Below are 14,841 nucleotides of genomic sequence, written 5' to 3'. Positions count from 1 at the left end.
TCCAAACATTTTTTACTCCTGAATTTGGCACCTTTCAAAGGCTCTTCAGCCCACCCTTCCAGAGAGATGTAAAAACCAGCCTTTGATTTCAGCTGTTTACATGGCAGCCAGGCCTGCTTCGCAGTCCCTCGCCGAAGGGTCAGTGCGTCTCATTGGAGAAAAGCTGAGGGTCAAGTATGATAAGCCTTTAGTCTGACAGACTTACAGACTCGCGTGCTACGGTGTGTAATGACAAGCCCACAACAAATACAATCATGTTACATTCCCTCTCTTCTTACATCTCTCTATCGTGTCATTGATCAGACTGACTTGACACCCAAGATGGCATGGAGGCAGAAAATTGCCAGCAGTCATATTCAAGTCTGCCTAAAGGGACCAATACATGGAGATCAGTATTTCCTATGAATTAATGGGAAAGTACAGCAAATTGCTGCTGTTGATTGATTGGTATGCTACAGTAACCAGGGATTTCAAGATTTTATACCTAATTAATCTACAACTCATATTTCCAGTTCAATTCAAGTCCCTATAGTGTCTGCAGAAGGTTTCTACTGAGTTATTACAAGTAGCCTACCCTGTCCAATCACCAAACAGCTCACTTTGCAACTGTGAAGAATTACCTTTCCTTTTCATGAGACATCTATAATCCCTCCCTCCGGTAAACCGGGTGAGTATAGCGGCACAAGTGTACCACTTTCTATGAATGATAGTGATAAGTGGCACTGTCATTGTGAATGGGTCTCAAAGGCTATGCAATTTTTAAAATTAATGCATTTCATGGATCTAGTCTATACATATTCATCTGATTCAAGTTAATCAACAATTTAATGCAACACAAATTCAACTGGATACACTTTCTGTTCCGTTTGGATAGAAAAAGACGCATGAAAACGAAGCAGTTGTAGCACTTTGCCAACATTAGGGGGAGCCTGCTGTCGGTCTCAGAGCCTGCCGAGCAGCCAAATCTCTCCGAGAGGAGCCGTTTGAATAGGTGACAATGCTGACGTCATGGACTTTCACTCCACTCACGGAGAAACAAAGTATCCGCAAGAGTGAAGGGGTGAGAATGGAGCCCGTGAATCCACAGGAATAATAAGCGTCTCAAACTGCTTTAAAACTTGAACAACTCTATAAACAAATATGGATACATTTAGACTTCGCTTCATACTACTCTACTCTTCAATTCTAAGCGTCGGGGCTCAATTCACGACAGGTAAGGATCTTTAAACCTTTCTGTGAGAGAGACTGTACGAGCCGAGCGTAGAGGAAAGTTGGTGGTGAATGTTTTTAGTTGGAGTAATTTAAATGAAGGTGTGGACTGTTGCATTTCGTTGATCCGGAAAAACTTGATACAAAAGCACAATTAGCCTATGTCTTTGCCAAGTCTGATAGCCTAATGTTTGAGATTGTTCCGAATCATTGCTCCAAAATCGGGTCCGATTTCTGCGGTGCCTTTACTGTAGGTATAGCGAGCAAGTTACCGTTCAGAATATACGGTTACGTCCCAAAATGTTGCCACCTAGAACGAAAGTATTTGAGTCTGTCCTGACGTCGCTGCATGCACCCATAGACTATGTCGCCAATTTGAAAAAAAGTTATCGGATCCATGATTTCTGCATGATCACAACATTGAAATTGTCAATTTGATCATAACAGGCAAACATAGAGGAAAAACTGCTTGTTGTAATTTCGCATTATGTTGCATACTGTAGCCTAATGAAGATGTTGTGCAAACCTGAAGTCATTGAATAAACACCAACTGGCCATTTAGGAACTTTACGCCAAGAAATGGCTGGCTAAAGGTGAAAGTATGAGCCTGCTGTCTCTACTGTTACCTTAAATATGGCATGATATGGTTGTACAATAGGCCTAATTGACAACTTTTTGGACACGAGAAAGACTGGTCCTTATACGAATAGGCTACAATGATTCAACTAGGGGTATATAATGTATGATCGCCTAATTCTTCCTTATTACATGGAACCAAATGTAAACGTCCGTTTGTTTAGAAACATGAATGAATACAATGCAACATTGTGATTACAGATGAAAGCTTTTGCCCTTTTGAACTTTCGCAGTGACCTTTAAATAAACAAGCAGATCATGGCACCATACAATAAAGCGTCACAAGTTACTCCCAGGGTAAAAAATATATACTTTTCTTTAGTATGTCTCAACTCTTGAGGGTCCAATGTGTTTCACCTTCAGTTGCAACACTTTCGTCTAAATTGACAAAACTGTAGTTCTTCATAAGTGCTCTAAAGATACAACCAAAAATGAACCACCAGTTTTAATGGCTCAGTCACTCATTTAAACGGCTTCTAAATTTTTGTAACCAAATGTTTATGCTCTACTATACTATTTGGAATGGTAAAACATATTATTAGCTTTTTCTGTTGTGTAAATGAAATCCAATACATCTCATACTGTGTCCCAGGGGACTTGCAAAACAGCAGGAGGGGGGGAGTCCTGTTTTCTATAAACCATTCAAAATGTTAATTCTAAAGAAACCTGATGAATGCTGTTTGCCATTTAAATAGATATGTATTAATTCCCAATCATTTAAGATTGATGTTTAATGTATGTTTTATATTTGTATTGCAATCGATATGATCTCTTTTGAAACAATTTCCCCATTTTTGGAATTCTTATTGAGAATCTGATGTGTTCAGATACAGTGGGGTCTGAAATGATCGACACCCTTGATAAAGATGAGCAGTAATGACTGGATAAAATAAATAATTCAAATACTGAGCTATATTGTATGGTCAAAAAAATGGGGAAATGTATATAATTTCATACTAATAAAATTTCTCAGAGAAAGAGATTTTGTTTAACAAGTAATACATTATTTTCACAAAAAGATAGGGGTCAGAATTATTTACACCCCTAAATATTCTCTTAAATAAAGTAGTCAAAAGTGTAGTATTTGGTCCCATACTCCTAGCACGCAATGACTACATCAAGCTTGTCTCTCTGCTAGGGCTGATCCAATTTAGCTTGTTTGGTTGATTAATAAATGTATGGCACATGTCTTGATTGACACCTGTCTCAGTGGACTAATCCATTGCGGAGGCTGTGGGGGTGGCACACCAGTATCACCAGTAGTACATTTACTGTTAATTCCCATAATTTCTAATTTACAATGTTTGTTTGGTTACGGTAATTTCTGTTAATATATTATTATTACAGTCTTACTGATGTGATTGTAGGAGTGGAAACATTGTTTGTATAGCGCACAACCTATGCTACACTTGTGAGAAACAAGTTTTGGTTTATTTCATTCCATTTACGAGTTGTCAATTTATTCATTGTGTTTTGTTTGGAGCGCTCCTGTCAATGTTGAGTAAGGACGCGCACCTGATTACGCATATAAGTAGGACTAGGCTACCTGGTCTTTTTCCATTTGGCACTCCAAATGGAAAAAGTTGCCGACCCCTGGTGTAGCCTATTACTGACAACTTCGGGAGCGTAATAGCAGAATCTGCGAAGGCATAGCAGCGGCGGGAGGAGGAGGTTCAGGAACAGGTTTTTTTTCTTATGCTAAAGTTGTCTTGATTTCTGGCTCCCTCTTGAGTCATTTGTGTCTTAATTATTTAGTCACAGTGTGCTTAAAGCATCATACAAGCTCAGTAGCCTACATATAATTTATTTTATTAAAACACAACGGGTGTGTATATATATATGGAAAAATACAAGTTTAAACAATTTGATTGGTTGAAAGAACAGACGACTCTTGGTCAGCCAAGATTTATTTAGTCGGGGACTGCCCTAGACTCTACAAACTTGTTGGATGCATTTGCAGTTCATCTTGGTTGTGTTTCGGATTATTTTGTGCACAATAGAAAATGAATGGTAAATAATGTATTTTGTCCTTTTGGTGTCACGTTAATTGTTAATAAGAATAGAATATGTTTCTAAACACTTCTACATGACTGTGGACGCTACCATGATTAAGGATAACCCTGAATGAATCGTGAATAATGATGAGTGAGAAATTACAGAGGGTCAAGTATCATACCCCCAAGACATGCTAACCTCTCACCATTACCAATAACAGGGGAGATTTTCATGTCTTGGGGGTATGATCTTTGACCGTTTTGTAACTTTCTCACTCATCATTATTCATGATTCATTCAGGATTATCTGTAATCATGGTAGCATTTACAGTAATGTAGAACTGCAAATGCATCCAACAAGTTTGTAGAGTCACAAGCTTGATGTAGTCATTGTGTGCTAGAAATATGGGACCAAATACTACACTTTTTTTTAACCAAATACAAAACTACAGTATTTACAAGAATCTTTAGGGGAGTCAATCATTTTGACCCCTACCTTTTGCGTTGTTGAAAAAAAAAGTGTTATGCAATCCTTCTCTGAGCAAATGTATTAGTATAAAATAATATACATTTTTAAAAAATGAGCATACATTATAGTTCCGTTTTTGAATTATTTATTTTAAAGTCATTATAGCTCACCTTTATCAAGGGTGTCAATAATTTCAGACCCCACACTATGTAGTCAGATATGTAGCCCATAATTGTTACTTTAGCCTCTGCCTCTATAACCTTTTGGCCTTAGTCTCTTTTTTTTAAAATTGCTGATTAACTAAGGGCCTCCATAAGTCTTTGCTCTTCAAAGCGCACACACACACACGTTCTCACATATCTGTTTGAGTGTAACCTGCATCATCAGATTAATTCACCACTGGTTGGGGGTTGGAAATAGAAAATGCAGCTGTCTATATAATTGCAGATTAATTCATCAGAAAGTCTTAACCATGGATTAATTACATTAGAGTAATCAAAAACACACAATGACAAAAGGCAAATTACACATTTTCGAGATTGATTCGTAAATGATGTGATTATGCTGGCGGTATTATGGAAATGATCTGGAAGATCACTTTACATAAATGTACAATGTCAATTTCATAAAGCAATGCTCTGCGATGAAAATATACAAATCGGTGTGCTAATCCACTTCTGATTTATTTGCTGTTTGCTTGCATCTGGCCGCAGCGCAAATGGGACAACCGGTGAAGGGTGAGTTACAGAGCTGTGCTATCATTCGACAGGAGCCCCTGTCCTGATTAATTGTGACCTGATGACTCCTTGGCTGTTGGACTATGCCACCTTGAATGCTCAATATGGTCTCTGTGCAGATGTGTCACTGCATCTCCCGGTTAATGGCTCTCTCTTCGGGAATGGCTAGTGACGCTCTCACATGATCTGATTATTTCTCATATATATATATATATATATATATAACAAACCATTTTCAAAACTTTTTCGGGCTACAGATCATGTGAGTTTAGCCGAATACCACACATTCATTTGATTGTGACGTCCGTGGGCGATAACATGAAATAACAGCTGTTGTTGCAGATGATAAGCAACACGGTTTCCTTCATCACATGCATGGAATAAATGTATTATTTTTAAACGACATTCATCTGCAGTTTACCCTTCAGTGTTTGCTTTGTAAAATCACTGTGGTTGCCTAAGTAATTACAGAGAAGCAAACTCATTTAGTTGCCCGCCTATCTGAGAATCAAGTGTGAATGACTCTCGGGAGAGATGGCCATTAACCAAAAGGTAGACACTGCAGGAGATGAACAGCTGTTACTGGGTGAGGTGTATTCAAAATGGACCCCTAATGAGAAGAACACTATTGATGCTTTCATATGGTGAGTCAGCACTAGAAATAACTAGCCTAACCTTACTCTTATTGGTTGTTCTGACAAACAATTCATCATAGCACTTGCATTTCCAGTACATTTGTATGTTTTTACTTTGCTATGTTTGTGAATTTGGCACAGGAGAGTGAGTTTCTCCAAGGCCTAATAGGATATCCTTCACTACATCTCAGCTTCAGGTTTTTTTTACGCACACAATTTTCCCCTAGAGTATGGTTAGTTACTGCATGCTTTGTCCAATGTCTACATCCTGGTCTGGTTTAACCACTTCTTTTTAAAAAAGGCAACTTGGTGCCATAAACTACTATGCCCCCCCCCATTAAAACATAGGCCATGGTAGACAATGGTCTTGTCTAGTATGTGAGGCAATACAGAGAGAAAGACACCCCCACCCCCTCACCCCGCTATTCAATACCAATAAGACTCTTCTAAGATTGGAAGTTGCTGACCACTCAGTGCAGCACTTGCAGTCGTATATCTTCGTTTTATTACAGGTTAGGTGACAGTGAGAGAAGTTGCTTATCTCAGCACCTGTGAGGGAATTGTATGTTTTTTATGCATGGCCTCAACAAAATCTATTTGCAGCATGCAGCCACTTATTGTTCCCTTAGTTTTCTGAAGTTTTAGATTATGCATGGTGAATCAATACCTGACAGAATGTGTCAAGTGATTTTGCAACAGTATGGATTTTTAATTTGGTTTTCCTCAAAATCAGCAGATTTTGTATTATTTCTCCCCTTTTATTTATTTATTTATTTATTCAGAACTTCACCTGTAAGGGTTTTGTCAGCATCTTACCCATCTGCCAGTTTTTCTCGGGATTACAAATGAATAAGCAAGTTTCTTCTTGTTATAAACCCAACAGACATGTTAAACATAGGCCCACTGCCTTGAATAATCCATCCAATGACCCTTTTACTGTACAGTATTAAATGTCTGCAGTGTTTCCAAGGCCCTGTGCTCTTGTTGTTTATTTGGTGCCCGCTCAGACGGATGTATTCTGAACTGGACTTAAAGGAGCATTTCATCCCTCTTCATGCCCACAGCAACACGGGCCATGGGCCTATTGTAACACGCAAGGCAACAAAAGCCTTGTGGAGTTGCACTTGAAGCTCTGCATGGGAGGACAGTGTTAGTGTGTTTCTGCTCTCAGCATGCATCATGCTCCTGTCTGCTGGGTATTTGGGGACAGGGAGAGATGCTCTGCAATTGTTCGTGTTCAGTGCCCTGGTGAATGTCTCAGACCCCAGTTATCCCCAGTCTTTGTCATCACAGCACTTTGGAGATTAAAGCTGTAATGGTGTTTTTGGTGGTCTATTCTGATGCCTGCCCTTAAGCTTCTTTTGAAAGCTGACTGGACTTTTCCTAAGGGAGACTGGGAGAGCAAAAAAAAGTCTGACGGATTAGATTTTTGGCATTTTGTTCTGGTTGGAGGGTTTAAGGAGATTGAAGTATCACTGCATTGACTCAATTAAGATGATCATACGTCATCATACATTCAACACCCTGTTCTGGAAAGTGCAGCTCCCATGTCCTTAATTTGACAGAAAAACAACTCTCCATTAGTCTTGTCACAATACCAGAATTTTGACTTCGATACCAGGTTTAGTATCACAATTCTCGATACCAAAACAGTACCACTGCAAAAAAAAGAAGGCATATTTATTAGCAGAAGTCACAGAATGGCACTTGATCCAGACAGATAAACTCAGCTACTGCTCTGTTCAATCGTTGGGCATCTTTTGAGTTCAATATCATTACAGTTGCATTTTTTAAATGTATATATTTTTTTTTACATCTGAGACAGCCATGTATGCATTAATGAATTATTTTAATCAGTCTAACTACATAATGATAATAATTAAAGTAAATCTCTATTAATAAACTGGGTAAATACAGTGCCTTGCGAAAGTATTCGGCCCCCTTGAACTTTGTGACCTTTTGCCAAATTTCAGGCTTCAAACATACAGTTTTATATCTTTATTTTTTTGTGTGAAGAATCAACAACAAGTGGGACACAATCATGAAGTGGAACGACATTTATTGGATATTTCAAACTTTAAAAAAAAATCAAAAACTGAAAAATTTGGGGCGTGCAAAATTATTCAGCCCCTTTACTTTCAGTGCAGCAAACTCTCTCCAGAAGTTCAGTGAGGATCTCTGAATGATCCAATGTTGACCTAAATGACTAATGATGATAAATACAATCCACCTGTGTGTAATCAAGTCTCCGTATAAATGCACCTGCACTGTGATAGTCTCAGAGGTCCGTTAAAAGCGCAGAGAGCATCATGAAGAACAAGGAACACACCAGGCAGGTCCAAGATACTGTTGTGAAGAAGTTTAAAGCTGGATTTGGATACAAAAAGATTTCCCAAGCTTTAAACATCCCAAGGAGCACTGTGCAAGCGATAATATTGAAATGGAAGGAGTATCAGACCACTGCAAATATACCAAGACCTGGCCGTCCCTCTAAACTTTCAGCTCATACAAGGAGAAGACTGATCAGAGATGCAGCCAAGAGGCCCATGATCACTCTGGATGAACTGCAGAGATCTACAGCTGAGGTGGGAGACTCTGTCCATAGGACAACAATCAGTCGTATATTGCACAAATCTGGCCTTTATGGAAGAGTGGCAAGAAGAAAGCCATTTCTTAAAGATATCCATAAAAAGTGTTGTTTAAAGTTTGCCACAAGCCACCTGGGAGACACACCAAACATGTGGAAGAAGGTGCTCTGGTCAGATGAAACCAAAATTGAACTTTTTGGCAACAATGCAAAACGTTATGTTTGGCGTAAAAGCAACACAGCTTATCACCCTGAACACACCATCCCCACTGTCAAACATGGTGGTGGCAGCATCATGGTTTGGGCCTTCTTTTCTTCAGCAGGGACAGGGAAGATGGTTAAAATTGATGGGAAGATGGATGGAGCCAAATACAGGACCATTCTGGAAGAAAACCTGATGGAGTCTGCAAAAGACCTGAGACTGGGACGGAGATTTGTCTTCCAACAAGACAATGATCCAAAACATAAAGCAAAATCTACAATGGAATGGTTCACAAATAAACATATCCAGGTGTAAGAATGGCCAAGTCAAAGTCCAGACCTGAATCCAATCGAGAATCTGTGGAAAGAACTGAAAACTGCTGTTCACAAATGCTCTCCATCCAACCTCACTGAGCTCGAGCTGTTTTGCAAGGAGGAATGGGAAAAGATTTCAGTCTCTCGATGTGCAAAACTGATAGAGACATACCCCAAGCGACTTACAGCTGTAATCGCAGCAAAAGGTGGCGCTACAAAGTATTAACTTAAGGGGGCTGAATAATCTTGCACGCCCAATTTTTCAGTTTTTGATTTGTTAAAAAATATCCAATAAATTTGTTGAAATATCCAATAAATGTCGTTCCACTTCATGATTGTGTCCCACTTGTTGTTGATTCTTCACAAAAAAATACAGTTTTATATCTTTGTTTGAAGCCTGAAATGTGGCAAAAGGTCGCAAAGTTCAAGGGGGCTGAATACTTTCGCAAGGCACTGTATATAGCCTAAGCCTATCCACAATACAGGTGAATTCATATTCAATAGGAGTGTGCATGCATTGAGTTATTGAGCTTGTTTTGGCTGATGTCATGGGGATACAGATTCCATTTGGGACTTATTTGATTGTACTGGTCAACAACATTTGCATAGAAGTAGCTTCTTCTATAAAAATGTGAGCTGTCTTTTTTTTAACCAGTAATGATGTCGTTCACGAGGCAGTTTGCTGAGGCAATAGATAATCTTTGGGAGAGATGTGTGAGAGAGACTGAATAGTGCTCGCCAGCTTGTAGTCATAAAACTCGGAAATGAGTTGCCTCTAATTCGAAAATGAATGGGAAAAGAATGGGGTTTTGGGATAAACGGCGAAAATAGGTCTGAGGTTGACACAGATAATATCAATCAGTAAACATGGCCTTTATGAATTATGATGCTTTTATATATTTTTTCATAAATGCTTCAAAATTCACAAAAAGTGACGTTAGCTGATGAAGATTATCTCAATAAAATATATAAGATCTCCTAAGCCTGTGTTTACCTCAGTCCTTATTTTCTGCGTTTATCCAAAAACCCTCGAAAAACGAACCATGGCGGAGTTAGTGCCTACAGATAGACGACATTACGATTACTCTCTCTAAGTGAATGATATAAGCTTTTGGTGGCAATCAGCTTTGAAATCAGGATATTTAGTGTTATGGTTTGAATATTATCACAGAGTACCTGGGTAGTGAATTTATGTTCGCTTTATCTGTCAGCTAGCAAGGAAAGTTAGCCTACAAAGCTGGATGCTACCGGCATCTTCTTCCATTATTGTTCTTCAACATTTCAACATTCCATTGTTCTTCAACATTTCTACATGGTGTGTCGAATTATTGAAGTGTGTTCATTTCTGTGCGTCATGAGTGGGGATTTAATCATTGCTAGCCTGCACAATGTTACGTGGAGCAGGCACGGTGCTCTAAAATAAGGGGTCAGCTGCGCTGATCGACAGGCTTTGATCAGTGAGAAACATTTGACAGAAGTATCAAAAGTAACACAAACTCTAGTACCGAACCATTTTTTTCATGTTCTAAATATAGTTTTGGTATAGGCCTACCGTGCAACAGTACTCTCCATTGAGGTTGACTTCAATTCAACATGGTCTAAATTCTGTCAAATGGTTGTGTTGGACAAATTAGAACATTCGAGGCCTGGCCAAACTCCCCTGCTCAACGTTTGTGAGGGGAAACTTTAAATCACTTAGTATGTGCAGCTAAAGAGAATCATGTTATCTCACATTTCCATTCACAGTTTTTATCCGCATAAGGCCAAATAGTATTTTTTTTTAAATCACAACATCTGTGATGGAAACAGGACCTTTTGGTACAATTTTCTAAATGTGACTCACCACTTGGATTCGGTCTTATGTAGCAAAATTTGAAATATTTTTTTTTTTACATTGGATAAAAGTAGAAACTCAGAGCTACAAAAATGGTATATCATACACTGCATTTGAGGAACAATGGGAAAGTAATTCTGCTTTGAAAGTTGATCAACTTGTAAACTCACTTTTGAGAAAATGGCCTTTGAATGTTTTGGTATCTAGTGAAGAGCTCTTCTTTATCTACACACATTCAGATTCGTTCACACCCTCTTAAGCTTTAGCCCCACCCATCTCGTTTCGCTTTCTGAGCGCACAGTTCATGCTCTGGCCGATGATTTGTTTACCTGTGGATAACACTAAAACAGCCTAACCAGCTCTGCTGGCAACAATTTCATTACACTTTTAAGCAGACGTTTACTGACACCGGCCATATTCAACGGGTGTTGTACACACGTCATGTAACGTTAGCTAACGAGCCAGCCGGCTAACATTAGCTAGTTAAACAACAATGAACACAATGCCAACAATGCCACAGTGCTGAGAGGTAACCAACCAGGTTCAATGTTAGCTAGCTAACATTAGGCTCTAACTAGAATAGCAAACGGCACAGGGATACGAATAATAACGTCAGCTAGGGAGCCAGCCAGCTAACGTTAGCTAGCTACCAGTACACTTTAGCTTAAGACATGTAGCTAGCTAGCTATGTTTAATGTCTAAACCATGTTTAATGTCACTCACGTCATGTAATGTTAGCTAACGAGCCAGCCAGCTAACATTGGCTAGTTAAACAACAATGAACAAAATTAGAAATGTGTAATATCTGAAAATGTAGCTAGCTATCTTACCTGTATACATAATCATGCATGATGGACGCATCTCCCTGTCAGAAATGCCAAACCACAATTGCCCTTAGTTTGAAGATGTAATCCAGAGAGAGGTGTTTTCTCCATCTCTTTAGCTATCATACTCTAATTCCACTGATTTCAAAGCGTGATCCACCAGAAAGTGGAGAGCAATACTTATGCAACTCTATTATACAATACATTTTTTAAAAGCTGTGTTTGACAGGATTACCAACACAGACTGACAAGCTCAAATAGACAGAAGCCTTCTATATGGCAGACCAATGAGCAGCCCACTCATTATCTCAGCCAATCATGTCTAGTGGGAAGGTTGCAACCTTCTTCTGTGGCTTAACCAACAAGGCTCGTAATATAACAATTTTATTTCTATTTACAGATGGCAAACAAGTTTGTTATTAAGGCACATGAAAGTTCACATGTTTGAGAAGGCTTTCTGCCCCCAAAAAACATTTTGATAAAAAAACATATTTTTTACGTTCAAACAGCTCTCCTGTGAAGTCGTGACTTGGGACATACGCCTAATCAGGTCACAAATGCCAACGGATAATTTGTTAGTTTGACATGGTGGGATAGCTTTGTGTTGGTAAAATTAATTCTGCTGGAAATGGCGGTGGAAACGCCTTTATCAAATCAAGTCAAATTAAAGTGTATTTGTGACGTGCGTCGGATACAACAGGTGTAGACCTTACAGTGAAATGCTTACTTACAGGCCCTAAACAACAGTGCAATTTTAAGTAAAAAATAAGTATTAGGTGAACAATAGATAATTAAAAAGAAATAAAAACAACAGTAAAAAGACAGTGAAAATAACAGTAGCAAGGCTATATACAGGCACCGGTGACTATGCATATATGATAAACAGAGAGTAGCAGCAGTGTAAAAGATGAGTTGGGGGGTGGCGGTAAACAATGCAGATAATCCGGGTAGCCAACGTGCGGGGGCACTGGTTAGTCGGGCTAATTGAGTTAATATGTACATTAACTATACATTCAAGTGACTAGGTTGCCATTTGATTTGTTCAGGACTCTTATGGCTTGGGGGTAAAAGCTGTTGAGAAGCCTTTTGGTCCTAGACTTGGCGCTCCGGTATCGCTTGCCATGCGGTAGCAGAGAGAACAGTCTATGACTGGGGTGGCTGGGGTCTTTGACAATTTTTAGGGCCTTCCTCTGACACCGCCTGGTGTAGAGGTCCTGGATGGCAGGCAGCTTAGTCCCAGTGTTGTACTGGGACGTACGCACTACCCTCTGTAGTGCCTTGCGGTTGGAGGCCGAGCAGTTGCCGTACCAGGCAGTGATGCAACCAGTCAGGATGCTCTCGATGTTGCAGCTGTAGAACCTTTTGAGCATCTGAGGACCCATGCCAAATCTTTTTAGTTTCCTGAGGGGGAATAGGCTTTGTCGTGCCCTCTTCATGACTGTCTTCGTGTGTTTGGACTATTCTAGTTTGTTGGTGATGTGGACACCAAGGAACTTGAAGCTCTCGACCTGCTCCACTACAGCCCCATCAATAAGAATGAGGGCGTGTAGTTCACAATCATCTCCTTTGTCTTGATTACGTTGAGGGATAGGTTGTTATTCTGGCACCACCCGGCCAGGTCTCTGACCTCCTCCCTATAGGCTGTCTCGTCGTTGTTGGTGATCAGGCCTACCATTATTGTATCGTCTGCAAACTTAATAATGGTGTTGGAGTCGTGCCTGGCCACGCAGTCGTGAGTGAACAGGGAGTACAGGAGGGGACTGAGCACTCACCCCTGAGGGGCTCCAGTGTTGAGGATCAGCGTGGCAGATGTGTTGCTACTTACCCTTTAGGAAGTCCAGGATCCAGTTGCAAAGGTAGGTGTTTAGTCCCAGGGTCCTTAGCTTAGTGATGAGCTTCGAGGGCACTATGGTGTTGAACACTGAACTATAGTCAATGAATAGCATTCTCACGTAGGTGTTCCTAGTGGGAAAGGGTCCAGGTGGGAAAGGGCAGTGTGGAGTGCAGTAGAGATTGCATCATCTGTAGATCTGTTCGAGCGGTATGCAAATTGGAGTGGATATACGTTTTCTGGGATAATGGTGTTAATGTGAGCCATGACCAGCCTTTCAAAGCACTTCATGGCTACGGAAGTGAGTGCTACGAGTCATTTTGGCAGGTTACCTTAGTGTTCTTGGGCACAGGGACTATGGTGGTCTGCTTGAAACATGTGCAAATGTTGAGATAACAATTTAACTCAACAGTTTTTGTAACAAAACTATTGGTAGAGTTGAAAATGCGGTTCGGTTCGCTTAAACGGAAAAGCACATTCTGTGTGCACACCATCACGCACGGATTTCTATCTGAAATAAGTCAGTTTTGCGGAAACACCACTGGTAGGAAAATGTTTTCAATCCCTCATTGTGAAGAGTAACTAAGGTCTAAGAGGACAGAGGAAGTGGCAAACATCCTGCATATGGATCTGTGGCTCCCAATTGGCTCATGGCGCTCGGTGGAATGCGCAAACAAGTACAGCACAGCCGTCTATCATATTTTCTTTATGCAGATTTGAGAATATTTGCATGTAAACCTGTCACAAATCAGATGGAAATCTAGCTATTGACAGGTTTCACAGACATGCTGGAGAAAAAACTTCCACAGCCAGTGTCTGGTGATTTAAAATAGACATTCAGCCTGTCCTGCCTCATACTTTAACTTCGAATCACGACTCCAATATACATGCAGCCAACGTATGGTCTAAAAGTTGGCATTCAGTGGCGAACAACAATATTCTTTGCAGATGACTAGTTGAATAAACTGCTAATAGCTAAATTGGATGAGACCATATTTTTGTTGTAGTGTGGAAAAGAATGTATAACAATTGACTGTTATCAGATTTCTTTATAGACGATGAACTACCAAAAATGACTTACAAGTTCAGTACCTCAGAGAACAAATGCTCATTCCAATTGAATGACATGCCACGTGCAGACTTGTCTGCTCCTCATGAATGACTTTCTGGAGATTTGTCTGCAGATTCTGTAGATATGTCTGTAGTTAATGGTTGAGTGTGCATAGTCGACATGTTGCTACAGCGTGGAGCTGTTGTGTGACTGACTCACAGTGAAATGCCCCACCACCACCATCATCGTCATCGTCCTGTCTGTCTTCCAGGTGGAGTGGGTTTCTCCCCACGGGTGGTTTACCTCGTCATCATGTTTGTAGCAACCTGGATACCATGTGCTTTTAGCTGCTGTACACCTGCTTCTGAAAACCTCCCGAGGGCTGAAGTCTCAACATCATATTAAAGTGGAATTCTCACACAGGCACACGAGCTCAGGGCTGAAACAGATAAGAAAAGAAGACTGTTGCCTTTTCTGTCTGGGCGGCTTTATGTTTTCCTATCAATACATGTCTGTCT

At 40.1% G+C, this 14,841-nt stretch overlaps 1 protein-coding gene across 15 annotated transcripts in view; it reads left to right on the top strand.

Annotated features, from left to right (window-relative positions):
• The first annotated feature begins 1,012 nt into the window (after positions 1–1,012).
• The window catches only part of ptprk (protein tyrosine phosphatase receptor type K), a 154,134-nt gene continuing 140,305 nt past the window's right edge, over positions 1,013–14,841 (top strand). For 13 of the 15 annotated variants that reach the window (XM_042300684.1, XM_042300686.1, XM_042300690.1 and 10 more), the window contains exon 1: positions 1,013–1,213. In XM_042300684.1, the coding sequence (XP_042156618.1) occupies positions 1,141–1,213 (73 nt within the window). In that variant the 5' untranslated portion in view covers positions 1,013–1,140. The remainder of the gene's footprint in view (positions 1,214–14,841) is intronic. The other 2 variants (XM_042300689.1, XM_042300688.1) reach the window with 1 other exon arrangement.

The sequence above is a fragment of the Oncorhynchus tshawytscha genome, linkage group LG18, assembly GCF_018296145.1.
Source record: "Oncorhynchus tshawytscha isolate Ot180627B linkage group LG18, Otsh_v2.0, whole genome shotgun sequence".
NCBI lineage: Eukaryota > Metazoa > Chordata > Actinopteri > Salmoniformes > Salmonidae > Oncorhynchus > Oncorhynchus tshawytscha.
Note: the sequence above shows the minus strand (reverse complement) of the source record. Positions and strands in the feature narration are given on the sequence as shown.